This window comes from Lygodium microphyllum, chromosome 24, assembly GCF_053477565.2.
Source record: "Lygodium microphyllum isolate KBCC chromosome 24, Lygodium_microphyllum_v1.1.10, whole genome shotgun sequence".
Classification (NCBI taxonomy): Eukaryota; Viridiplantae; Streptophyta; class Polypodiopsida; order Schizaeales; family Lygodiaceae; genus Lygodium; species Lygodium microphyllum.
This window is the reverse complement of record NC_141158.1, coordinates 15313464-15340004: the sequence shown is the minus strand read 5'-3', so window position 1 is coordinate 15340004 and position 26541 is coordinate 15313464. Positions and strand designations below refer to the sequence as shown.

The window sequence follows — 26541 nt, the reverse complement described above, 5'->3', positions numbered from 1 at the left end:
TCAAAGGAAGACTTCAAATCCTACGATCATATTTTCAAAACTCAAGAAGTCATTTGTTGTTTAGTGTGATGTATGTGGAAACAACAATGGGGCTATTTTAATACACGTTGGCTTAGTGGTGGAATATGAGAGTTGTGTTCTCCATGATGCAAAGAAGAATTTGTAAGTTTATGAGAAGAAATTACTTGTTGTAATTCGTGCAAATTTTACATGGAATAACTACCTTTTAGGATATGATTTTATTGTGCAGATAGATAATCAAACATTGCCCTCAAATGAAAATGTCAAAGAAGCATATGAGATAGGCAAATTGTCTCTCTATATATCAGTTTTAAGTTGTGCATATAGATGGGAGAAAGAACGTAGTGATTGATGCACTATCTTGTAAGCCTTATATTTAAATTATCAATCTTATTTATCACATAAAGTTTGACTCCATGAAGGATTAATATGCTATCAAATCAGATATTGCCAATGTATACGAGTGGCTTTGCAGTGGCCAAAGGCAAGAGCACTATGTACTTTGAGACGGTTTTCTGATTATGCATGGCTAATTTGTGTGTTACCAAGCAATTGAGGGTAAAGGAACTGAAGGATCAATATGCTATCAATTTATATTTTGCCAGTGTATATGGTCAGCTTTGTAGTGACCAAAGGCACGAGCATTATGTACTTAGAAATAGTTTTTTAATTATGCATGACCAATTGTGTGTTACCAAGGTCATGGATGAGAATCATGCTCCTTCTTATGCATGGTATAAATGTATAGATGCTACAATTAAGGTAATGGAGCACTTTTTCTATTGGCTTGCTTCGAGATGCGATGTTCAGTAGTTTGTCTATGAATATGTTAGAAAATTAGGTATGATAGGTAGAAGGTGCTAGGTTTATTACAGCCCTTTCCTATTTCTAATAGGCCTTAGCAAAGCATTGCCATGGATTTTATCATTGATTTTTTAGGACACCTATGTGGAATGATGGGATATAAACTATCATTTGCACATTTAGTAAAAGAAGGCCCATTTCTTTCTTGTGAGAATGAAGATAAAGGATGATCATATGTACAATTACTTTTGTAGCATGTGTAAAGTATCATGGCGTGCCATAGTCAATCATTAGTCATTGAGATCTACGAATGCCCAATTTGTTTTGGAAGGGGCTATTTGAGAACAATGAGCACCACACTAAGAATTTTCTTTGTTCTTCAATCCATAGAAAGATGGTCAATCTGAAGAGGCAAACTCCACAATTTTAGACTCCTTGAGGTGTTATATGTTAGAGCACCAAAGACAGTGGGAGCAGTACTTACCTTTGGTATATTTTGCATACAATAATACTTGCCTTTGATAGAGTATGCATACGATAATACAATGCATAGTTCCACTAATAAGGCTCCATTTGAGGTTGTGGAGGGTGGGAAGAAGCTATCTCCTATCTTACACATTAAATATCAGTTATTTGAGGCTAATCATTATGTGGAGAGCATGGATGTAGCTTATCAGAAGATTAAGTATACAATTCAAAGATCACAAGAAAAGAAAAAGAGAGCAACTCATCACCATAGACATGCTTTGTAGTTTGCAAAGAGTGATTATGCATGGTTGTGTTTTTGAGAAGGCAAGGCTAAAAAAGAGGAACGGTAGAGAGAAATTGTATCCAATGTTGAGTATGCATTATTTTGGGCCCTTTCAGGTGTTGGAGAAGATTAGTGATGTTTCTTAAATGCCAAAATTTACTCCACATTGGTAAATACATAATGCCTTTTATGTAAGCTTGTTAAGGCTTTCTCGTGGTGATGTGCTAGAGAAAATATCTACTAGAATTCAGCTAGAGGTTGAGAAGCTAGATGAGATATGTGTACCTGAGCAAAGATGGGCATATAAGGAGATAAAGATCCAAGCTAGAGTTTCTAAGAGTGGTGAAGTTTCAAAACTATTCACAAATGGATGTTAAATGGATGGAAGAGAGTGACTTGGTAGACCACTCTCACTTGTTGTAGCTTTACCTTGATATTTTTCACTCGGAGTCTGTTGGACTCAATCAAGCTCAACAGAGTAGGGGTCAAGAGTATTACCTAATGCTCAAGGAGAAGGTAGCACTTCCACTCCTCCAATGATGGATAGCTCTAGTATATAGTGGATGTCAAATGTATCCAACATGCATACAAGGTAGAATTTGCTAATAGTATGTTTGTCATAAGATCATTATTCGATATACTAGTCACTATAGTAGGTATACATATGAGATATGGTTTTCACTATAGTTGTGAGATTGTATATTTGCATCAATGTATGAAACTCAAATATTGATTATCAATTGTTGGTTTTTAGTGGAGGATCATTAGTTGTTAGTGAGATATGTTGCTGGTTTTATAGACATACCATTAATAGTTCAACCCCATGGTTTATGCTTTACTATGGTTGTTTGGTAAGAACAATTGAGATACATTAGCATTAGATGCATTATATGGGTGTATGGTAGAAAATTTGGATTCTTTATGAGTCTTGTGTTTTAATTGTGTTGGTTGAAAATTTTCAACAAGTATTTGGTAGCATGGTTGAGAAATAATAGCTGATATTATCTTCATGATATGCCCTATGGAAAAATCTAGACCAATATTTTATATTAGACACATAACAATACAATTGAGGTGATTGTTCAGATTTCCAAGGAAAGGTCTGTCATGAGGACATGGAAAGTTGATGCTTTACTTAGCATTTGACTAAGTTGTTAATCAAATGTGCAAATGTGATGTGCATGTTAGATATTTTAGAATGGAGCCAAGGACCTCGGAATAGCAGTTTGTGCCAAAGGCAAAAGTTGTAATAAATTGTACTTGACACGTATACTCGATATGACAGATTTTAGCATGGATCACTCTATTAATGATCTAGAAAACTAGGCATAAATTAATTGATTAATGCTAGTTCAAGAGCTAAAAAATGTTCAAGAATACTTGGGCCTAGCCAATTTAATTGTTGGATAGTCTAGTTAATTTTATTAGAAAGAATTGAGAATTAAATTCATTATTGGAATTAATTTTTTAAAATTTAATTTGGTTGGAAATTATTGGAGAATGGATTAGGAAGGCTACCGCTTGGCAAAACTTGCCCATGCAAGTGAAAGGAGGTTGGGAGAGCGAGGAGAGAGTCATTTTGACCTGGTTCAACATGAGGAAGAGACTGCAAGAGTAGGTCACCATAAGTTTTGGCCCAACTGTAGCCATTAGAAACACCAGTAAGAGCATGTGACAACAACCCAAGGCCTTTTATAGGCGGGCAAGGTAGTTGTGGTGGCAAGGCAATAGTTTCTTCACTATAGAAAACGCTCCAAAGGTTTTTATAGCATGGCAACAACAACCTAAATTAGCTCAAATTTTATGACACAAGTCATATTTTTCTCTCTCCTTAGCATTCTCTCTCATTCTCTAGCCATATTACGAGTTCGTAGTAGATTTCAGCCATTGGCGGTGGAGAATTCAAGGATTTAGTGGTAGATATTAGGATTTCACAACCATCTCCGAAAGCGTGCTAAGAAATCAAGGCCTAGTACTTGAAATTCAATAATGAAATTTAGGAAATTTTAAAAATTCACAAAATCAACATTAAATTTGGGGTTGAATTTGTTATCTAAGGAGTAAGGTGAAGGTCGACCCCCAAGGAAAGTAAGGGGGAAACTGGTTTGAGGACTTGTTGGTTATTTGTGATAGCAAGAGGTGTTTGGATTAGTAGAGGAGATTGAAGGAATCTCAATGCACTCCATCCAATTGCAATAAATGCTAAATAAATGTCAGAAGGGACACTGTTTTTAGGGCCAATAGGGTATCCATTTCTAAGATTAAGTGCTAACTAATGCATTTTAGTTCATTTAAAATTTATTGCTTATGTAATTAGTGGATAAATCATGTCATTACTGCCTTGATCTTGCCATGGCCTATTGATATAGACCAATTTGAGCCCTTAGACATAGATACCCTAGTCTTGGGCTTTCTTAGCAACCTCCTTCTTCTCAAATACAACCTCAAAGAAACCCTTAACTTTGCAATAAATATGCTACTCCCTTTGTTTTGAGAATGGCATTAAACTAGGTTGCAACATCCATTCCTTTTGGCAGTATTCCAATGAAGAAGACTACTATCACCCTTGTATTGAATCTTAGAATGTTATTGTGGACTTTGTTAGCATTGAGAGTGATCTTCTTGGATACTCCTTTCCCTTTTCCCTCCATGTTTTTTTCTTTTGGGAAGGACGGGGCTCAGAGGTAAGATACAATGTGTAGATTAGCCTTGAGATCTTAAGTTTGAACTTCTTAGTAGACTTGTTTAGAGAGTTGCAAGAGCATTGAGACACAATCAACGGGGTTGTTTGATCACCACATTCACCATTCAACATTTTAGAACTATGTTTGTGCTTTGGCACCTACCTACCTTGGCAAGCTCCCCATCCATATTAGATCTGCATGGGCGCCATGTGGCAAGCTCATCAAACTTGCTTTAGGTGTAATAAGGGTGCACTCTTGTGTATAAGAGCATTGCCCTTTTTTTTTTTAGAGAGAGAGAGAGAGAGAGAGAGAGAGAGAGAGAGAGAGAGAGAGAGAGAGAGAGAGAGAGAGAGAGAGAGCACCCTTTTTCTTTAATTTTCCAAAATAAACTCTTATTTCTTAAAAAGTAAGATATCCACACATGTCAAGGTTAAGTGGACCACTTAATTGAAGTTAACAATAGGTAAATTTTTCGGGACTTGCACCACCTTATATCACTGCATCATTATATAAGCATATGCCCTAAAGGCATGTGTTTGTTTAAGGCAACACTACTCCACTTTACCCCCTCTTTCCTTATCAACCAAAAGTAAAAAATTAGTTCATATTTTGTGTTCTCAAAAGAAATACTACTGCCACTAGGGTAAGGGAGTCAATTGCGAAATGTGCCAAAAAGTAAATGCCTTGAGATTAGTGATGTTAAAAAAAAAAAGAGAAACATTCAAAGAAACCTGCTTAGGTGTCACTCATTGATTTGCCAAAAAAGTTGCATTACTAGCTCTCAAGTATATCCTTATCTCCCAAAAATGTATTTTTAAAATTACATAAAATATTTTAAAACAAAAAAAAAACAATATCGGACTTGTTCAATTCCTCTGGATATCGCCTATAGTTGGCCCCCTTACCCTAAGGCCTTCCAATAGGCAAGCAAAAAAGGGAGCAAAAGGCGAGTGGGTGGTATGATAGCAAAAGAAGCGTAAAACCCCCCAAAACCCAGCCTTTTCTTCTTTTTGATTTGTTTTACATAAATCGAGGGCTCGCGCGCCCTCCGTCCCTTACAAAACACACACACAAACATTTCCCTTTGCAGCTGGAGCTGACGCACTGCAGCAGGCAAGGTAATGCCATTTTTTCTCTCCTTCAGCGAAACAATCTGCCTAATTTCACATTCTTCATAGGCCTCTTCCCAGTCTTTTTGGGTGGTCAGTAGTCGATCAGTTTCGCATCGTCCTTTGGTTGATCAAGTCTGTTTATTTCACATTCGTAGGTCTCTCTTGCTCCAGATTTGAGAAAATGGAAGGGCAAGCCTGGTTGCTGCAGTGCCTAAATGCTACCCTGGATGCTGACATCGGCATCCGCAAAGCCGCAGAGGATGCTTTAATGTCGGCATCAACCCAACCAGGTTCTTCCTTTAGACATATCTCTTCCTTGTTTCATGTCCTTTGTATTGATTCCGGTTGAAAGAGGTGTCTCAGATCCATTGATAGCAAACGGTGGATCGAGTGACTGATCTCAGTGTTACCTTTTAGTACAGTGAAGAACTTAGAGCGAGCAATGGTACAATCCACGTCGATCATGCAAATCCTACATTCACCATTGATCTTTCTAAGCTCATCAAGCCTATAAATGCCCTTGCAATTTTACAACATTATACGTGTAGCTTCCATGCACACTCATTTGCCGACTAGTCATATCTTGCCGGGTCAAATAGCATTCCTTGCTTTAGAAGCCCATGGTTTTGCTAGCTTGGCCAATCTCTAACACTCCGTGGGTTTTGTGTTCCAAGAGTACTTGTGCCTTCATTAGAGCAAACTTTAGCATTCATTTTCTCTACTTCATGCTTGTAAGCATTTGTTATTGTCTTTCTTTTGCCCTCCTCTCTCTCTCTCTCTCTCTCTCTGGCCCCCCCCTTCTCAGCTCGACATCCTTCAATAGCTCATGTTGTAGTGGTGACATGAGTTGTGGAAGTCATGGAGTTGACACATCAGGTGGTAGAGGGAGAAGTAGTGGTGATAGTTCTCACAGATTATACTTGGTAGTGGTGACACAAATTCTGGAAATCGTGGAGGTGACACATCGGGTGGTAGTGGGAAAGGTAGTGGTCACAATGCTCACAAAATTATGTTTTCTATTTTCATTGCTTCTCTAGGCAGCATTGGGGTCTCAATGGGTGGTTGTGGCATTCTTGGAGCATCTTGCAATGGGGAGGTGGCACAATAGGTAGTTCTAGTGGTGCATTAGGTCGTATTGGTGGATAATGAGTGAATTAGATGATTTCTCATGGTATTAATAGTATCCCAAGCAGTGTGGAATTGGCCATAAAAAATAACCTAATAGAGAATAAACATAAACTTACTTGCACACATAAAGTAAATGAACAAACAAACCAATAGACTCATTGAACAAGATAGCTAGAATCTTCTTGCACAAAAGATGACGCATGATAGGTCCCAAAGTTTAGCACCCCTTATGCTATGTTTTAGATCATAATTCAAAGCTTGCGCAAATCATGAGTGACCTATAGTCACAAACCAATAGTCTCATAATGCCAATGATTCCTATGTGCCTTGCTCTTGAATCAGCCCAAACTTATCTTCAACATGGTGTCCTCAGTTGTTTTTACCAACTTTGACCAAATGTGCAATAAATCTATCAAGCTATACTCAAAGAAGTGTAATGCATTTAAATACATATTGTCATTAGTCCAATTTGTGGATCTAGGTTAGGGTTTGAGTTAAGAAACACAAAATGTATGGACATGACTAAAACACAATAACTCGAACAAAAATGCAAAGACACAAAATTGACAAGAAGAAACTTTGATGAAACTGAATGAATGTTGAAAGTGTTGATGGAATGCTCAAAGGTGGAGCTATTCAATAGTCAATGGTTCTTCTAGGAGCAAATTGAGGGAGGACTTGAAGTATGACATCCATTAGCTGATGCCTCTCTCAACGAAAAACGTGGGCCAGAGAAGGTGACTCCCAAATAGACATATTCCCTCACATGCTCCAGTATGTCTCCCCAAATGTGAACTAGTACAAAGATCTAATCACCCATGATGCTGAAGTATTGAAAACCATGGTTTTGGTCTTTCCAAGGTTCAATGTGAGGTCTTTATCTCTACAGAAGATGTGCAAAGCGTCTAGATGGTAGTGCAATCCCTTCGATGAATCCGAAATGAGAACAATATCATTTGCATACAATAATATCGGTATCAGCACCCCTGCCAGGTTGGCTCCAGCTCCTTCTTCTCGGTCTATGTAATCAGACACTTCATCTATGTATAGACCAAACAATGTGGGTGAAAGTGGACATCCTTGTTTCACTCCTATGATACTGTCAATCCTCTTTGATAGCCCCCCAAGTGCTCGTACATGACTTGTCACTGCCTCATATAATGCATAGACGCCCCATCGTATACCCTCTGGTACTCCAATGTCCTACAATCTCTGCATGATGCGTGTATGAGACACTGTATCAAAAGCTTTGCGAAAGTCTACAAAGCAACAATAGATCCTCTTGTCTCGCGCTCGACCCTCGTCAATAATGGCTCTAAGTGTGAGAATATGGTCCAGTGTGGTATATCCTTGTCTGAAACCTACCTGTCCTTGTGCTCTCTTGCCTTGCATTTCATCCCACTCACTGAGTTCATGCTCCAATATAGATCCATATATCTTGGCCAAAGTATGACTGATCATGATAGTCCTGTAGTTGCTAGGAATAAGAGGATCACCACTTTTAAATAGTAGGATTATAGTATTGTCTGACCAACTCATAGGGAAACCTTCACATACTGCTCTATTGAACATATGTGCTAATATGGATGCTAATATGTTACAAGTATGTGAGAAATATTCTGATACTAGTCCATCCTCATCCTGTGCCCTCCCATTTTGTAATCTATAAATTGCATCCCTAACCATTTTCCATGTGAAGAAAGACCATTGTGTTGGCCTACAAGCTTGTGGGGGTTGCATAGGTGGCTGTCTTGGCAGGTCATACAGCTGTCTCCCATAGTCAAGCCAAGCATTTGGTGATGTAATCTGTATAGGGGATTGTCTTTCATGAAACATCTTCCATGCACTCTTGCTATCGCGCCCCAAAAATAGCTGATATATCTCTGCTTCTGCTTTTGCTAAGTAGTCTTGTTTCTTCTTCCACACAAGGCGTTTGAAGAACGCCTTTGCTTGGTGATGTGTCTGCGTGCCTAGCTCCACTTCTCTTTGTAAGCGAGCTCGGGTGACACTACACTCATCATCATACCAGCTATTTTGGGGAATAGTAGATCATGTGGGTCTATATCGGGGCAAAGTGTGTGGGAATGCATACATGACTGATCCATGTATGGCCTCTACTAAATCCCTTGTACATTCTTTTAACAATCTACTCAAGTCCAATGTATGTAAACTGGTCTACAAAGAATCACTGCAGATGTGTGAGGTGTCTTTTGTAAAGTAGCATTTGGGATGTCTAGGGAGGCATGGTGTTTCATGTTTCATATGTACACAAGAGAGCATGAATGTCAAAATAGCATGATTTGCTGCTATCCCAATTGGTCTCTTAGATATCTTAAAGTTTCGGATGTCTGGTATCAATGTTGGTGAGTCCATCAAGTAGTCCATAATACTTGCCCCTCCTTGTGATTTCAACATGTCAAATTATTAGATCTTGGCCATTTTGGCAGACCATTAAAGATGACTAGTCTATGTGCACTTCTCAAAGTCAATAGGTGTGTCCCATGGGTACTTATTTCTTTATCCTGGGCTCTCCTGCGTGGCCTATTTTATCTATGTCAATCTCTTTAAACATGGCGTTATCATGCATATAAAAGTTACTTTGTCTATCCCTAGTGTGTGCATTGAAATCTCCTACTAATAATATGTCCCCAATGCTAGCATATCTCATGATATCCTCATAAAGTATATCAAAGGGAGATCCATCTCATGTGGCATAGGTAGAATTTGCAGGAGGAAAGTAGCATATTGCGATGAATATATCCCGTGGTCTTTGTGCATGTATCCTAATCCATAAATATTGTGTATCATCATCTCTTTTCATTACTTGCACTATCCCTTTGAGGTCTTCTCGGTATAGTATGGCCACACCTTTAGAACCCCCAGTGTTTCCCGGTTTTCTAGCTGTTGGACAAAATGCACTTTCTCACCTGTATCTCTGCACGTCTAGTAGTCGGCTACCTTTACATTAGAGAGGGGTGATAGGATGAAGAAGTCAAAGGCCTAGTGCTGTCACTGTGATAAAAAGGGATACTTGTGGAAGGACTCTAAGGAGTTAGTAGCCTCACAAAAGAAGAAGAAGAAGCATAATAAGCGGAATGTATACTCCTTCGACGAGTCATCCTCTTTCTCAAACTCTGATTCCAATTCTTCGGCCAAGGAGAAGTCCAAGGCACGGAAGGGATTTGCTTCCTCAGATCGAGGGAAGGGCTTGATTGTCCCTTTCTCAGTTGCGTTTTAGTCCAAGTGATGTAGTTATCCCTCATGACTCTCCAGTGCTAGAGAGAGAGTGAGAGGGAGGTGAGATGGGACAGTTGTACCTCATCTATACAAGTATCATGGCGCATAAGTCCTAGAGAGGGACATCTGTGATGCATGCCAAAAGATGACGTACCAGCGAGACAATAGGGTTTGCGAGGAGGAACACGGAGTGAACTCGGCAAACATGGAGAAGATAGAAGAAACTTTGATTAATGGAATAATGAAGATCTGAATCATGGAGTGAATGTGATACAAGGGAACAAGGGTGCGGGAGCACAAGGAAGACGATGAAGACAACCATGAACCACGAATCGCAATGTCCTCTTGAAGGGGTGTGAGGGCAGTGGAGAGGCTGGAGAGAAGAGGTGATGGACTGAATAAATCAGCCATGAGGAATGAATGAGACAGTGGCCTATGAATAGACACAATCAATCTAGGATGGCACCCCTTTTTGGGGTTGCAAACCTTAAACGTAAACCCTGAACGCAAAACACAGAAACACAAAAAATGCAAATTGTGGGCAAAGGGTTTCTCAACACCCCCTCTTAGGCCCAAAAAGGGGAACAAGAGAAGAGTGAGGTGGAGATGCAATTCTACATCTAGAAGAATGATCATGTAGCATGTGCCACTTGGACAATGTCCCTCGTGGAAAAATTGTTCACTTGTCCAAGTGCCCTAGTACAAAGATGATGAAAACATGCAATGCATAGGAGGAATGTTGGACTTTGTGTGGTGCTGAGAACCATAAGGATATACATGTACTGGATCTCAGGAGGTGGCTCCATGTTGACCAAGGGACGAAGAAGATCCACCCTATAATCTGAGAATACCATGTGAAAGGAGACACCTTTGAAGATAGCTAGGAGACTGGATGAGCTGTAGAACCCAAAACTCATCTTGGGAGAGAAGCCACTAGCTCCGTGACTCCATGTTGGAAGGAATACTAAGGCCTTGCCACCAAGTCGTTGTTGAAGACCCAAGGGCCTCGATCTAGGTAGATCCTCTAGATCCTGGGTATGAGTTGAGAAAATGATTGCTTAAAGGAGAGCCACTCCTCGAAAGTGAAAGGTAGTGGTGTGTGAAGAACTTCATGGCACATAGGGTTTCTCTTTGAATGCAAAGGAGTAGAAGTAGGAGCCCCCTTTGAGGGTGAAGCAAGAAAATTCCCTTCTGAATCCCAGTTTGAGAGAGAGGGAATCCAACCACTCATGGCTTATGGTTTGCGAAGCATTTGATGATGAAGGAAGTGCCGCCGGCGTGTCGAAGCAGGTATTTGGGGCTCTAAAGAAGAAGCGGGAAAGCACTTGGAAGTGGCCTCTTAAACCTGAGTGAAAGAGGGTTGGGAAGGAGGCTCAGGATGAGCCAAGGGTGGGGAACAGTCACGGGCTCTTAGGAGAGTGGACTGAGGAGATGTGGGTTGTGGAAGCCATTGTACCCGGAAGTGGGTGGAGGAAATCTCCACGCAGTGGGGTTGTCTCCAAGAGGGCTTATCGCCTTGGAAGGTCTTAGAGCCTCCGTGTGCTCAAAAGGACTTGGTGCGCATGTTGAGATATCGAGCTCCACTCGTGATACGCCAGGGTGACCGTTGTGTATTTATGTCACCGACTTGTCAGTTGCAGACGCGGTTGGTACACCGCCCATAAATAATAGCTACATGATAGCTATCCTTATCTACTCTAGTTCGTGGCTCAGTTAGTATGCCACCTTAGTTAGTTGAGTTTGGTTTGAGATCCATATATAGGGTTTTTCTATTTCTTTGTACTTGAGTTCTTTTGGCTTACACAACTAAGAAGAGAAAAACTGTTTTCAGCCTCCACCCTTGTGTGTCTTTCCCCATTGTGCAAGCAAGAAAGCTTCAAGTGAGACTCCTTCCTTCTCTTCCACAATCTTGACATGGTATCAGAGCCTTGTTTGTGGTAAGGAGCTCAAGAAAGCAAGCCAAGCTCGCGGTGTTCTGGTAAGAGGAGCAGTGTTGCTTTCATTTTCTGTTTTGGGAGCAGATCTCTGCAGGTAGCACAGTCGGAAAGTGCAGGAGTGCATTGTCTCAGGTTGAGATGCCCTTCGCGGTGAAGCAAGAGGGCAGTATATGCTGCGGGATAGGGCTTTAGCCCTGGGCGACCTTGTTTTTTTGATTTGAGGCCATTTCGGGGCCTGTTTTGGAGGCGGAAGTTTTCTGCACGCACTCAGAAAAAGGCCCAGTTTTATGCTGTGCAGCCACTGTTCTACAGGTCGGTGAAAAGTTAATGTAGAAATTGTATCGTATGCTTGTGCGCAGAGACATTGGGAGTTACAGAATCATCCCTGTTGCCTGTTGATGCAAAATCGTCACTAGGAAGTGACTGTGTGGTCAAATACCACTTTCGCCAGTTTTACAGATTTTTCCTTGTGAGGGTAAAGCTGTGTTTTTTGCAGTGATAGAATTTTTTGCAGTGTTCTGTAATGGCATTTGATTCTCTTTCACAGATTGTTACTGAAAAGCTTGACAAGAACAACTTCCAAGCATGGAAGTTTAGAATGACGAATTTCCTTATGGGAAAAGGATATTGGGAATTTGTTACAGGAAATGAAGAAGAACCAGTTCTTCCTGATGTTCCCAATCAACAGCAAATGCAGGCATTTAAAACATGGCATGAGAGAGCCAGAAAAGTTATGTACTGGCTGTCTATCAGCATTTTAGACTATGATTGTGCATATTCAGGATGCAAGTACGCCAAAGGAGGCATGGGATACTTTGTCAAAAATGTATAGCACAAATACGCAAGCCAGGAAAATGCAGCTCAAGCAAGAGTTGCATAATGTGCAAAGAGAAAATATGAGCATCAATGACTACCACATGAAAGTGAAGAAGATTGCAGATGCACTTGCTTCCATTGGGTCGCCAGTGGAAGATGATTTAGTTTCTGTGACCTTGAATGGTCTAGGAAAGGATTATGCACAGTTTCGGACATCCATTTCAGTTCGTGAAAGATTTCTTGATTTTGAGGAGCTGATTGCTCTTCTAATTTCTGAGGAGCAAAGAAATGGTGGTGCATCTTCTTCAGGAGGAACTTTAAAAGAAGTTGTCTTCTACTCAAATGCTGGAAGAGGTAGAGGCAGAGGTAGAGGAGGCCGATTTGGAGGCCGTGACAGAAATCAGAATATGCAGCAAACTTAAGAAAACCAGTCCTATGGAGGAGGACGTGGTAACTCTAGAGGCAGGGGGAGCCAAAGAGGTCGTGGTGGATGGCAAAGAGGCCAAAATGCAAACAGTAATGTTGAATGCTACTATTGTGGTAAAATGGGTCATATGGCTAAAGACTGCTATAAAAAGCAGAATGACATCATGAATGGAAAACTGCAACAAGGAAATTATGCATCCTCTAGTAGACAGGGTGATGACAGAAATGAGCATCTGTTTATGGTGCAACACATGAACAATTCTGTGACAAGTGCAGAAGAAAGCAATGATGTATGGTATGTTGACTCAGGTGCATCAAACCATATGACAGGTCATGCAGAATGGATGGAGGATGCAATGAAAATGGAAAAACCAGGATTTGTGGAGACTGGTGATGATACTGCACATCCTATTGTGCGGATTGGAAAAATTCATTTGTCTATGCAGGATGGGAAAAAGAAATACCTGTCCGATGTATTTCATGTCCCGAATATCACCAAGAATCTGGTTTCTGTTGGTCAAATGGTTGAGCAGGGCTTGCAGGTCAGATTTAATCCTCATGGATGCTTTGTTGAGGATATGAAAAATAAAGGTCGCTTGATAGCAAAAGGAAAGAAGAAGGGCAGAATGTTTACATTGGATGCAGACATGTCTGAATTGAGTGCAGCAATGTTTGCACATGGGACCGGTGTAGTTGCAGATATTGATATCTGGCATAAACGCATTGGTCATGTTAATGTACAGCGACTTAAATCAATCCAGGTCCAAAATATTGTTGCAGGTTTGCCGAAATTCAAGGTTGCAGAAATGCATAAGGTATGTGAAGCCTGTCAGTTTGGAAAACAGGCAAGGAAACCATTTCCTAGACATGTTCAAGAGAGTAAGAAGCCATTGGAATTAATCTACTCTGATGTGTGGACAACTAAAGCTACATCTCTTGGAGGTTGTCATTATTTTGTCAGTTTTATTGATGACTATAGCAGAAAAGTTTGGGTGTATTTTATGAAAAAGAAAAGTGAAGTTTTTGGGCATTTCAAAACTCTTAAAGCTATGGTTGAAAAAGAAACAGGCTTGCAGATAAAATGCCTAAGGTCAGATGGAGGGGGAGAGTACCTCTCAAATGAGTTTGCAAGGTTCCTGCAGGAGCATGGCATAAAGCAGCAATATTCATGTAGTCATACCCCACAACAAAATGGAATTGCAGAAAGAAAAAACAGGTATATTGGAGAGATATCTCGTGCCATGCTCAATGAAAAAGACTTGCCAGATTTTTATTGGGCTGAAGCAATTGCTACAGTAGTCTACATAATGAATAGGACTCTCACTGCAGCAATACATGGAATGACTCCAGAGGAGAGGTATACTGGTAGGAAACCAGATATTTCTCATTTAAAAATTTTTGATTGCATTGCCTATGTACATGTGTCAGATGAGTTGAGATCCAAGTTGGATCCAAAAGCTGAGAAGTGCATCTTTATTGGTTACTCTCTGCAGCAAAAACGGTATAGATGCTATAACCCTTCTACTCGTAAGTTTACAGTGAGCAGAGATGTTTTTGATGAGATGAGTAGCTGGTATAAACCAGTAAATGTGATTGATGATGTAGATGTACAAAATGGTAATGCTGCACAAAATTCACAGCAGCAGTCACAAAATATTAGTGGACCTGGAGCGTCCTCTAGTAGTGGTTCATATTCTTCGCCATGGACAGGCAGATTGAGATCAGGAGAATCTTCTCAAAGTAATGCAGATAGTGGTATGCAGGTATCACGAAAAGGAAAATAGAAGGTTGATCAGTCCATGTTTGATGTGAATGCAGGTCACTTTTATGTGGATGGTGAATCCAGTGGCTCAGAACAGAGCATTGATGATGAGTTGGGTATTCCTTCTATTGTTACACCTGGAGTAAGGAAGACCAGGGATGTTTTGAGAGCACCTGGGAGTGAACCTACTTTGCGCAGGTCTACGAGAGCTAGGTATCCTGTGGATAGGCTGAAATATGATGAATTTACAGTCATTCACTATGCATATATGGTTAAAGTGATACAGGAACTAGAACCCACTTCTTTTGAGGAAGCCATGGGAAAAGAAAAATAGGAGAAAGCCATGGATGAAGAAATGGATGCCTTGGAAGCAAATGCTACATGGGAATTGGTACCTTTGCCTAAAGGTAAAAATGCAATTGACTGTAAGTGGGTTTATAAGGTGAAGCACAATGCAGATGGTTCTGTGAATAGATACAAGGCAAGATTAGTAGTCAAGGGGTATGCACAAACATATGGCATTGACTATGAAGAAACATTCAGTCCGGTTGCAAGGATGGCAACCGTAAGAGCAGTCATTGCTATGGCTGCATCAAAGGGATGGTCTTTACATCAGATGGATGTAAAGAATGCCTTCTTGCATGGTGATTTGCAAGAAGAGGTCTATATGGAGCAGCCACCAGGTTATGTGCATGCTGTTCATCCTGAGTTTGTTTGTAGGTTGAAGAAAGCCTTGTATGGCTTGAAGTAAGCACCTAGAGCATGGTCTGACAAGATAGGACAGTATCTTGTCACTATTGGCTTTCAGATTTCCAAGGCAGATTTCTCACTTTATGTGAGAAAAACAGAGAAAGGTATTATGCTACTTGTCATTTATGTTGATGATTTGATTATGACAGGTGACAGTGATGAAGATATTCTTCATGTGAAAATGCTATTGAAGCAGAAGTTTGAGATGAAGGATTTGGGAGAGCTGCGTTATTTCTTGGGCATTGAGGTGATTAGATCACCAAAAGTGGGATACAGCTCTTGCAGAGGCAATATGGATTGGATATGCTGTCCAAATATGGGATGACAGGCTGTAAGCCTATTTCGGTTCCTTTGGAGCAGAATGTGAAGCTGAGCACAAATGCGGATGAGTTTCTAGAAGACTCTACTATGTACAGACGCATAGTAGGAAGTTTGATTTATATGACTATTACCAGGCCAGATTTGAGCTATGCTGTTGGATTGGTAAGTCAATTTATGCAGGCTCCAAGGAAATCACATTTGGATGCGGCTAGACGCATACTCAGGTATGTGAAGTCCACATTGCAGTATGGACTATTTTATGAGACTGGGGTTCAGATACAGTTGCATGGATACACTGATGCTGATTGGGTTGGTAGTATTTTTGATAGACGATCTACCAGTGGATATGTGTTCTCTTTTGGGAGTGCTGCAGTCACTTGGAGCAGCAAGAAACAGCCTACAGTTGCCTTGTCGAGCACAGAGGCTGAGTATAGGGGTGCAGCAATGGCTGCATGTGAGGTAGCTTGGTTGCATAAGCTACTTTATGATATGCATCAGTCTACAGATGGGCCAGTTGTTATTTATTGTGACAACATGAGTAGTATACACTTGGCAAATAACCCAGTCTATCATGCTAGAACAAAGCACATTGAGGTGCATTATCACTATGTGCGAGAGAGGGTTTTACTAGGTCTTATTGATCTAGTTTATGTCAGCACAGAGGATCAGGTAGCTGACATATTCACGAAGGCATTGGGCGCAGAGAAGCTGCGCAAGTTCAGAGACCTGCTTGGTGTGCAGGAATTGAGATTGAGCTCGAGGGGGAGTGTGATATCGAGCTCCACTCGTGATACGCCAGGGTGACCGTTGTGTATTTATGTCACCGACTTGTCAGTTGCAGACGCGGTTGGTACACCGCCCATGAATAATAGCTACATGATAGCTATCCTTATCTACTCTAATTCGTGGCTCAGTTAGTATGCCACCTTAGTTAGTTGAGTTTGGTTTGAGACCCATATATAGGGTTCTTCTATTTATTTGTACTTGAGTTCTTTTGGCTTACACAACTAAGAAGAGAAAAACTGTTTTCAGCCTCCACCCTTGTGTGTCTTCCCCTATTGTGCAAGCAAGAAAGCTTCAAGCGAGACTCCTTCCTTCTCTCCCACAATCTTGACAGCGCATCGGTTGCGGCTTATTGCCTCGAGCATAATACTCCGATAGTCGATGCAGAACGATCTGTGTGGGCCAGAAAGGAGAGGTGGCACAAGGAGTGCTTGGTGAAAGACGCAAATATTCTGGAGGGGTGGGGAGCAAGGGTCGATATCGACAGTCATCGGTGGAATGATTGTTTGTGCCATAGTAGTAGCACCCAATAGTACAATTTGTCGGTGGAGACGCCATGGTATTGGTGTGGCAAACTAGAGAAGGGAGGGTGGGAGGAAAAAAAAGGATATCTCCCAATGCGCAGCGGAATTGATAGAGAAAAGGTTGATGCCAAACCTGCTACTGGTCTTTGTCTTCTTTGATGAGGAGAGAGAAACGTAAGCTACAGGAGAGAGAAAGACTAAAAACGTAGGAAAAACCAGCAGTAGCAATCAGTATCCTAAAATCAGCTTCGAACAGTCTGTGGTCGACTGGAAATGAGCATCGGATTGTTACAGACAGCAATGGCCAGCTTGGACTGCGATGCCCTCCTTGTCTGGGGTGTGGGTAGCAAGAATACCTGAAATCTGCAAAAACGAGGTTATTTTTTGAATGAAGAGTGATCATCAATAGTTGCTTTGTTGTAAATAGCTGCAAATTGCGGGTGGAATGCTGGAAACATACACCAGATTGTAGATGACAGCAAGGGACAGCTGAGACTGCAATGTCCTCTGCGAAAGGGGTGTGGGAAGCAAGCTGAAAACACCTGAAACCTGCAAAAACGAGATTTTGATGTAGTGGAAGAAGAGAAGTGAATGCCAAACCTGCCACCGGTCTTTGCCTTCACTGGGATGGAGGATCTTTGCCACTGTTTGAGTAGATCCAGCTTTGATACCATGTCAAAAGATGATGTATCAGCAAGACAGTAGGGCTTGCAGGGAGGATCATGGAGTGAACTTGGCAAACATGGAGAAGAGAAGAGAAGAGTGAAGAAACTTTGATGAATGGAATGATGAAGATCTGAATCATGGAGTGAATGTGATACAAGGGAATAGGGGTGGCGTAGCACAAGGAAGATGATGAAGACAACCACGAACCACGAACTGCAATCTCCTCGTGAAGGGGTGTGAGGGCAGTGGAGAGGCTGGAGAGAAGAGGTGACGGATTGAATGAATCAGCCGTGAGGAATGAATGAGAGTGGCCTATAAATAGGCACAGTTAGTCTAGGATAGCACCCCTTTTTGGGGCTGCAAACCCTAAACGCAAAACGCAGAAATGCAAAAACGCAAACTGCGGGTGAAGGGTTTCTCAACAATACATTGATGGAAGTCTAGTAGGTTCAAACCTTGGAGTTGGGATTGGCATCCAGGTTCATGAAGAGTTAGTTATTTGACAGAGAGCGGGATTGAATCCTAGCCTTGTGCTCACATGAGGGGACATTTTGGTGGTCTGGCCAAAGGTTGATGGGAACATGGTCACATATGCTCAGTGGCATTTTTGACAGGATGGTCTTGTATGCTACTGGGAGACATTGATGACGGACACAGAGACATGGTCTTGTATGCTACTGGAAGACATTGATGACGGACACAGAGACATGCTATGGTTCTTATCTATTTTTAGGAGCTTGTACGATGGACATCGCCATCAAGTTCTCTTCAAGGCACCTTGGTGGTGGTTTGATTACCCATTGCTTGGGAATCCATGGTTCTACTTTGATTGTTCTATATTGTATGGATTGTTATTTGTATTGTATCAGATCACCCATGATCTGAGAGAGGGTGTTAGCAAGATTGTCAGCTCATGTGTGAGTTTGTGCATGCTTGATGGATTGGGTACATTGTAGTCATTTTAGGTAGTCTTATTAGTGTCATTTCATGTGGTTTTTAGCATTTTATGCAAGTCGGCCAGCATTTAATGTTGGCCAACCAGTTGCTAGTTATGGCCTATTTTGGACCTATTTATTATTCGGCTCCTTCTCCTTCTCTTCAATCATCATCATTCTTTAGATTGTCTTTCCATTAGAGAGAGGGACCGATGGTGTCCACGCAGCCAGTAACTCACTGTTATAACTATCTCGTGTTTAGTATATGAATTCCATTTTCAGAGCACATATTAGAGTTCTTTTTCTTTGTAGTGTTCTTCTATTTTTAATCTTTATATTCGTACTTGTCTATGCGTCCATTGCTACACCACTTTTGATGGATGGATCCTCCCATATTAGGGTTTCATAGAGACTCTCTCGAACCATGCATTGATTTTGTGTTTTTCATTAAATAAGCATGTTTCGGGGCTATTTAAGAGGCTAATTAACATGTAATGCATTTCTTAGCTTAACATTTCCTCTTAGGCCCAAAACAGGGCTAGAAAAGAAGGTCAACCTTGGTTCACCCAAGGCGTCCCACCTCAAAGTAGCCAGGCATTGAACAAAGGGTACACGATGGCTGCCCAATGGTCTACCAAGACTATAGAGGTGATGGATATCTTGCAAAGGGAGTCCAAGTAGTCACCCCAGAGAGCATAGGGCATCGAACAAAGTCTGCTTGTCGACTGCCCAGTGGCTTACCAAGTCTTGCAAAGATGGATGGAACCACAATGAATTGTGTGGTGTTAAAAAAATAAAAATAAAAATAAAGGTGTTTGGAGAGATGGTTGGTGGTTGACTAAGTAACTGTATGATATGAGAGAATGAGAAGGGTGTCAGAAGTGGTGTAGCAATGGAAGCATAGACAACTGTTGAAATAAACTGTTGAACACAAGACAAAAGAGAAAGAAGGCAAAAGAATAAAAGAACAAAAGAACATTGCAAAGGAAGAGAACTTGAGATGTGCTTGGAAAATGGAATCCATATACCAAACACAAGAATGACATGTATAATAGTGAGTCGTTGGCTGCGTGGGCATTGGCACTGACTTCTCTCTCCAACAAGAAGACCATGTGAAGAATGATGATGATTAAATGATAGGAGGAGGAGCCATTGAATAAATAGGCCCAAAATATGCCAAATATGGCAGCTGGTTGGTCAACATTTAATGCCTAAATAATCACTAAAATGGCTACTAGAAAATTCATGAATTACCAAGTAATATAAAGCATAGCCTAGACTCTCACATGAGTTGATAGACTGCTAACACTCTCTCTCAGATCATGGTGATTTGATACAATACAATGATACAAGGATAATCATATACAACAAAGAACCACCAAAGTAGAACCATGGATACCCACGTAGTGGGTGATCAAGCCTCCACCAAGGTGCCTCGGAGAGAACTTGAGGTCAATGTTGACGGTGCCAACTCGTGAAAATAGAGGAGAGTCATAATAGATCTTAGTGTTTGTCAACAAAGTCTCACAGTAGCATACAAGACTATCCTGTCAAAAATGCCTCTGAATATATGTGACCATGGATTCTCCGTCTTTGGCCAAGGTTGCCAAAGTGTCTCCTCATGTGAGCTCAAGACTAGGAGCCAATCTTGCTCATTGTCAAAGAAACAACCCATCATGAACCTGGATGTCAATCCCAGCTCTAGGATTTGAACTTGCCAGACTTTGGTCAATGTGTCAAGAACGTCTCTCTTTGGAACTCCATTGTCCGCAAGCCAAAGAGGTACTGACATGCGAGTGGGCCTCTGTAGGTACCTCATCAGGACAACTCGTAGATGTGAACAAGACTCTCATCTGATGTCTCTAAGGAGACAATATGGGTCTTTGTAGACCGGTTAGGAAAATCCTTTGGAGTTGAGTAGTTTGCCGACTATAATGACTAATTGGTGGCAGTGTGGGTTTGGCTTTGCCACTGCCCTTGCTGAGAGTTGCTGCCACAATGCTTCCCCTATTGGGCCCTATACCTGACTGGGGTGCGGGAGTTTGATTCTTGGATTTTGATTGTGTGCCTCTTGCCTTAGATCGATATTCGTCGTCATAATGGCTAGCCTTTTGACAATGTTGACAATATCTATTCTTTTTAGGTACATTTTGCCATCCAGTTTTAAGTATAGATTGAGTGTTTCCTTGGGATTCATTAGCCTTGTTTTGGTTTTGATTTTGATTTGAGTTTTGTTTGCCCTTGCCCTGTTGCCCTCTCTGAGAAGATGTAACTAGAGCCCTCTCTATCGAGGATATGTTATGACAGTTTGAACAAGTGTGCGTAATGCAACAACAATTGGCACTCAAGCTCAAAATGCGGACATTTGAGGCTATGAAATCACTTGCTACACAAAATGGAAATATTTTCTTAGCAGCTTGTTAAGGAATAGGATAACTTGATTGTTAGAGGACTTAGGAGCCGCTTGAGTGGTTGAGAACTCGGCAAGGAGACTCCGATACTCAGCCAACTTGACTTTCAAGTTGTCCTGTTTTGCAATTTAGAAATTTTGGAGCTCATGATCCAAATTGAAGTGACAGGTCCTATCTTGAGCCGCATAGTGGTCAGTTAAGTGTGTTCAACGCTCGAATGCTAAGTCGTAATGTTGAAGTTGAGAGCAAAACTCCAACAATAAGCTTTGCTTGACAATAGCGGAGGTATTACGAGCCTTCCGTGAGTGGATGACCTCGTATGGAACAAGTGCAGAATTAGGTTGGGGTTCCAATCCCTGCACTAAATCCCATAGGTTCTAAGCGTCTAAGACATGCTTCATCAAATTTGACCAAGTGGTGTAGTTTAACTTGTTGAAATGAGTCTTGCCATTAAAAGCATGCTTGGCGGATGAGGAACTAGAACCATAAGGTCTTTGTGAAGATGGATAGATGGGATAAGATGGAGGAGAAGATGGTGATGCTAGTGGTGGATTAGAAGCAGGAGGGGGTAAAGATGGATAGGCAGAAATAGGTTGTTGATGTCCAATGAGTGCCGATTGTTGCGGAGCTCCTGAAATGAATATAGATCAATATGATACCGTAGGTGTAGGTGGAGGTAGTGGGACATGATAGCCTTGTCCAAATGTCGGTTGGGGCACAACATAATGATTGGATGGTTCACTAGGTAATGCCATAGAGGCAAATTGCTGTACGAAACGATCCACACTCGAGTATGTTTGGGATGCATTCCCAGAGGGATAACTCAAAAGTGTGTGTGTTTGAGGTTGAGTCTCCGTCATAGGTATACTATCCAGAAGTGGGTATGTAGAGTCCTAAAGGCTACGCCGAAAATGTGCAAAACTCCTTGGTGTGGTGTGTGGTGGATAATGTGGTGTACTTAATGGAAGTGGAAAGGAAGGTGTAGCGGAAGATGAGGGAGGGATGAGTGGAAACCCAAATGGAATTGTGATGGATGTTATTGTGGGAAATATCGTAGGTTCCTTTTGTCCATTAAATGCATTAGATGAAGATGCACCTACTCCATATTGACCACGAGAAATGAAATCATTTGAAGGAAAAGGAAGGAAAGGAATACTTACAAGTTTTTCTTTTAGCTTCTTACCTAGTTTTGAGTTCATAAAGAAATACCTGTCTTCCTCATTACTCACAAATCAAAGCTTGTTTTGAAGAGTCCCTTCTTGACGAGCATCTCCCGATCCAATAGAAAATGCAAAATTAGTTGGCAGAGAATCTGAAATAATAGAGTTTGTACTTGGCATTGGAGAAAAGAAGTATTGTAGAAGTGATGTGTAATTCAAGCCAGGTTCCACTTGCAGATGGCCGGTTTGTAGTGGAGATTCCAAAGGACTTGCAAGGTCATTAGTTTTGTGCACTGAGTCTAAAGGAGAAAACTTAGGTTTTACCTTCAACCTCCTACTGAGCCCTGTTGGGTTTGACTCACGCATACGCTCACAGAGGAGTGCCAATGATCCTCAGTAGGACATTGGGGCACTTTTACTCTCCTTACAAGAGGTTTTTTCCCCCAGATTTATTTTGTTTTATTTTATGTGCCTTTGTTACACAGATTGGGCACTTATTGTGCGTTACACCCTTCAGGTGTGAACACCCTCTTACAACCCTAACGGTGAAGGGTTGTACTTTGTACTTGCACCTTACACTCTTTAGATTATTTCATTGGGTATCGTGCTATCATATTCTTACACTCTTCACATTGTCAATTGTACTCTCAGTTGAGCTTCAATCCGTCCTAACGTTTGGTATCAGAGCCGAGTTCAGCTCAGTCTTCTCTCTCTCTGCAACCAGCAGCATTGGGGTGCTCTCTAGCTTCAGACTGGTCAACTGCTCCTTCAGCCTGCAAAATGCCACCAGAGGGCCTGGTTTGCCTCCTGGTCTGCCCGCCAGTGCTGCTACTGTACCTGCTGCCTGCTCCAGTGGTCGCCACCAGTCTGTAAATGCTGCCCCAGCTTTGACGCCTCCTGTCGCAGCTGTCAGCTGAGCTGCCTGGTGCCATCTGCAGCGCCTTAGCTCCCTGCACCTGCGCCTGCGCCCTACTGCAGTGCCCTGATCTTGGACTTGTACCTGCCAGGTCAGCCCGCTTGGTCCTGCAACTGCGCTGCCCCAACAGGCCAGGTCCTCCTGCCACAAATCTGCCCGGGTCCAGCTCTGCTCAGTCGCAATCAGAGGTAAAAAGGAAAATTTATTAAATTTTTATTTAGATTTGATCTACAAAAAAGGGCTTGTGCCTAGGAAGCATCTCTCTACTTCAGCAAGTGTTTGGGACACATTTTACGTAGAAATTTTGTGCAATTTTGGATCAAAATATAGGGGCTTTTGTAGTCAGCTCAGAGATTGGCAAATGTACATTAGTGACAGTCTGAAATAGATTGATTTCGTGTAAAATTTTTGGGGCTTTTGCATTTTCAGTGTTGCAGAGCATTTTTTGCACCTTGGACAATGTGCATTTCAGACGGTTTTTTGACAAAGTGTGATAAAATTTGCTAATTACAGCAAAGTGCTTGCTGTAGTTTCTGGAAATTTAGAGATTTCCAGGTTGGGTCCAACTTGAGATATTGCTCTTTTGCTCTTTGATAAGTGACATTTATCATGGCAAATCAGGGAGGTGATGTATTTACATATGTGTCCAGGGAGGATAGGTTGGATGGCAACAACTATTTCCTATGGTCCTTTATGATGAAGAATGTGCTGATTACAAAGAATCTTTGGGATTATGTTAGCAGTGAAGAAGTTAGGCCTGGAGTTGTGGTTCCTACCATACCTCCTCCAAGAGGATGTGGACAACGTGCAACTCAACCTGCTTAGTTAGTTTAGCCTGCTCCAGCTTAGCTACTTCTCCAGAGATCAGTAGCACAAAAGGCATGGGACACATGAGATGCATAGGCATTGTTGCTGATTGCATTGGTAGTTCAATGGTCTATCATCCCCCACATTCGGTCTACAACTTCTTCACAAGAAGCATGGTTGACCTTAGAGCAGATGTTTGTTGGAAAGAATGAGACACTCATCTCTTTCTTGAAGAAAGAGCTTGAGATTGTGAAGATAAATGAAGTAATCCTATGTAGGATCATCTAAATAAAATTCAAGACTTGCATGAGCAGCTTATGAATGCAGATGAGTATTACTCAGATGCGCAGTTGATATCCACTACTTTGAATTCATTGCTGCCCTCATATTTGGCCTTTCATACGGCCTTGAACCTCACTATGAGGATTTCCCTACAGCCACTTTCGTTTCTTCAGTTGGTTAGTTTGCTCTTAGAGGAAAAGCAGATAAGAAAGAACAATGGTGTGGACGTTATAGCCTTTTCAGTAGGCTTTTATGACAAGGCAAAAGGGCAAGGGTAGCCAAGCTCAAAATGCTCCGCAGAGCTCTGGGACTTCAGATACTTCACAAGGCAACAAGAAACATGGGGGCATGCAAGCCAGGAAGGGCAAGTGCCACTATTGTAAGAACCTTGGACACTACATCATATAATGTAGAAAGTGCATAGCCAAGGAGGAGTCTTCGTTAGCGATGTCTGTTTCTGACGCACCTTCCACTACTCTACCGAGTTTGCGTCTTTTGTTGTTAATAGGGACTATTGTTTTTACACATGCAATTATGACTCTTCTTGGGTTGATAAAGTATTTAGCTCTGTTGAGGATGCGAGTACGTGGTTTTTTGATAGTGGTGCTTCTAGGTATGCTATATCTCACAGAGATTTGTTTTCTTCTACTATTGTAGCCTTGGTTGGCAAGTTTGTATAGTATGCCAACAATGCATCATACCTTGTTAGAGGCATTGGGGTGAGTGTATTGATAGCCATTGATGGCTCTATTCTCCCCTTGCAAGATGCCTTATTTGTGCTAGGCATAAGAAGAATTTGTTATCTATTTCTTCTTTGGCAAGGTGTGGTTTGCAAGTCACCTTTGATGATGACAGATGTATGGTCAAAGATAAGGAACACATGACTTTGGTTTTGATTGGCATCTTATGTCATGGGTTATATGAGTTGGATCCTTTTTTAGCTGATCAATCGGTCTATCCAACGTCTACTCTCACTTTTGTTATGTCATAGGCAGAGTTATGGCATGCTCACATGGGGCATGTAAACTATGGTAGTTTGATACTTATGCAGTGTACACAGATGCTTGATGATTTATGTCTCTTGGAGAGACCTCTTGAGCATATATGTGAGGGGTGCATTTTGGGAAAAATGCATCGTTTTTCATTTCCTTGTGATATTGCTTTTAGAGCAATTGCTAGATTACAGATTGTGCACTCAGATGTATGTGGCCCTATGCAAACAAAGTCATTGGGTTGCTATCACTATTTTGTCACTTCTATTGATGACTTAATTCGCTTTTGCTAGGTCTATTCTTTGGTGAAAAAGCTAGAAGTGTACGATGCATTTTTGGCTTTTGTAGCACTTGCTGAAAATCAATTTGGCTGCAAGGTTAAGACCCTCCGTTCGGACCGAGGGGGGGAACACATGTCTTCTATGCTGAATTCTTTATTGAAGCAGAAATGCATTGTTTATCAGTACACTATTGCCTATACTCTACAACAAAATGGGGTTGCAGAGAGGAAGAATCGGTTACTCATAGAGATGGCCAGATGTATGCTGAAAGCAAAGAGCTTACCACACAATTTTTGGATGGAAGCAATTATGTGTGCTTGCCATGTTTTGAATAGGTGTCCCACCAAGGCATTAAAGAATGTCACACCTTTTGAGGTTTGGAATAGCTGGAAACCTTATGTTGGCCATTTTCGTACTTTTGGGTGTCTTGCATATGCACACATACCCAAGGTACCCAAGAAGAAGTTGGATAACAAGGCTGTTAAATGCATTTTTGTGGGGTACATCAGTGAGAGCAAAGGATATAGATTATATGATCCTGTGTCTAAGAAGGTTTTTGCCAGTACGGATGTGGTTTTTGATGAAAAATCAGAATTATCCCTTGCTGGTTTTGATGCATATACGGCTACCAATGATGTATTTGAAGGGTTGCTACCCATTTCTTCCGGTGATACAGCTGGAGTTTTAGTAAGTGAACTTCATATTCAGCCAATTGCTCCATTGGGTAATGCAGAAAATCAACCTATGGCTGATCTGAATACTCAGTAAGGTGCTGAATTTGAAACTCAGCAAGAGCTTGTACATAGTCAATAAGTTATGTAGATGCCTAGATGGTATTTACAGAGTATGAAAGATAGTCATTTGGATGCTTCTATTGCTGGTTGTACTAGAAGGTAAGCTCGTATGCATGATGGTGCACATACCATAGAGTTTGTTATGTCAACAAATACACTTGATGATGAAAAGCTTGTACATTTTGAGGATGCACAATATAGTGTGCATTGGATGGTAGCAATGCAAGTTGAGTTTGATTCC

The 26541-nt window shown here is 41.3% G+C and overlaps 1 protein-coding gene across 7 annotated transcripts in view; it reads left to right on the top strand.

The window, feature by feature from the left end:
* Positions 1-5218: 5218 nt before the first annotated feature.
* The window catches only part of LOC148014868 (ARM repeat superfamily protein), a 100840-nt gene continuing 79517 nt past the window's right edge, over positions 5219-26541 (top strand). For 2 of the 7 annotated variants that reach the window (XM_087665486.1, XM_087665481.1), the window contains exons 1-2: positions 5223-5378; positions 5528-5662. In XM_087665486.1, the coding sequence (XP_087521612.1) occupies positions 5554-5662 (109 nt within the window). In that variant the 5' untranslated portion in view covers positions 5223-5378; positions 5528-5553. Of the gene's footprint in view, positions 5379-5527; positions 5663-26541 lie in introns of all 7 variants that reach the window. The other 5 variants (XM_087665487.1, XM_087665485.1, XM_087665482.1 and 2 more) reach the window with 5 other exon arrangements.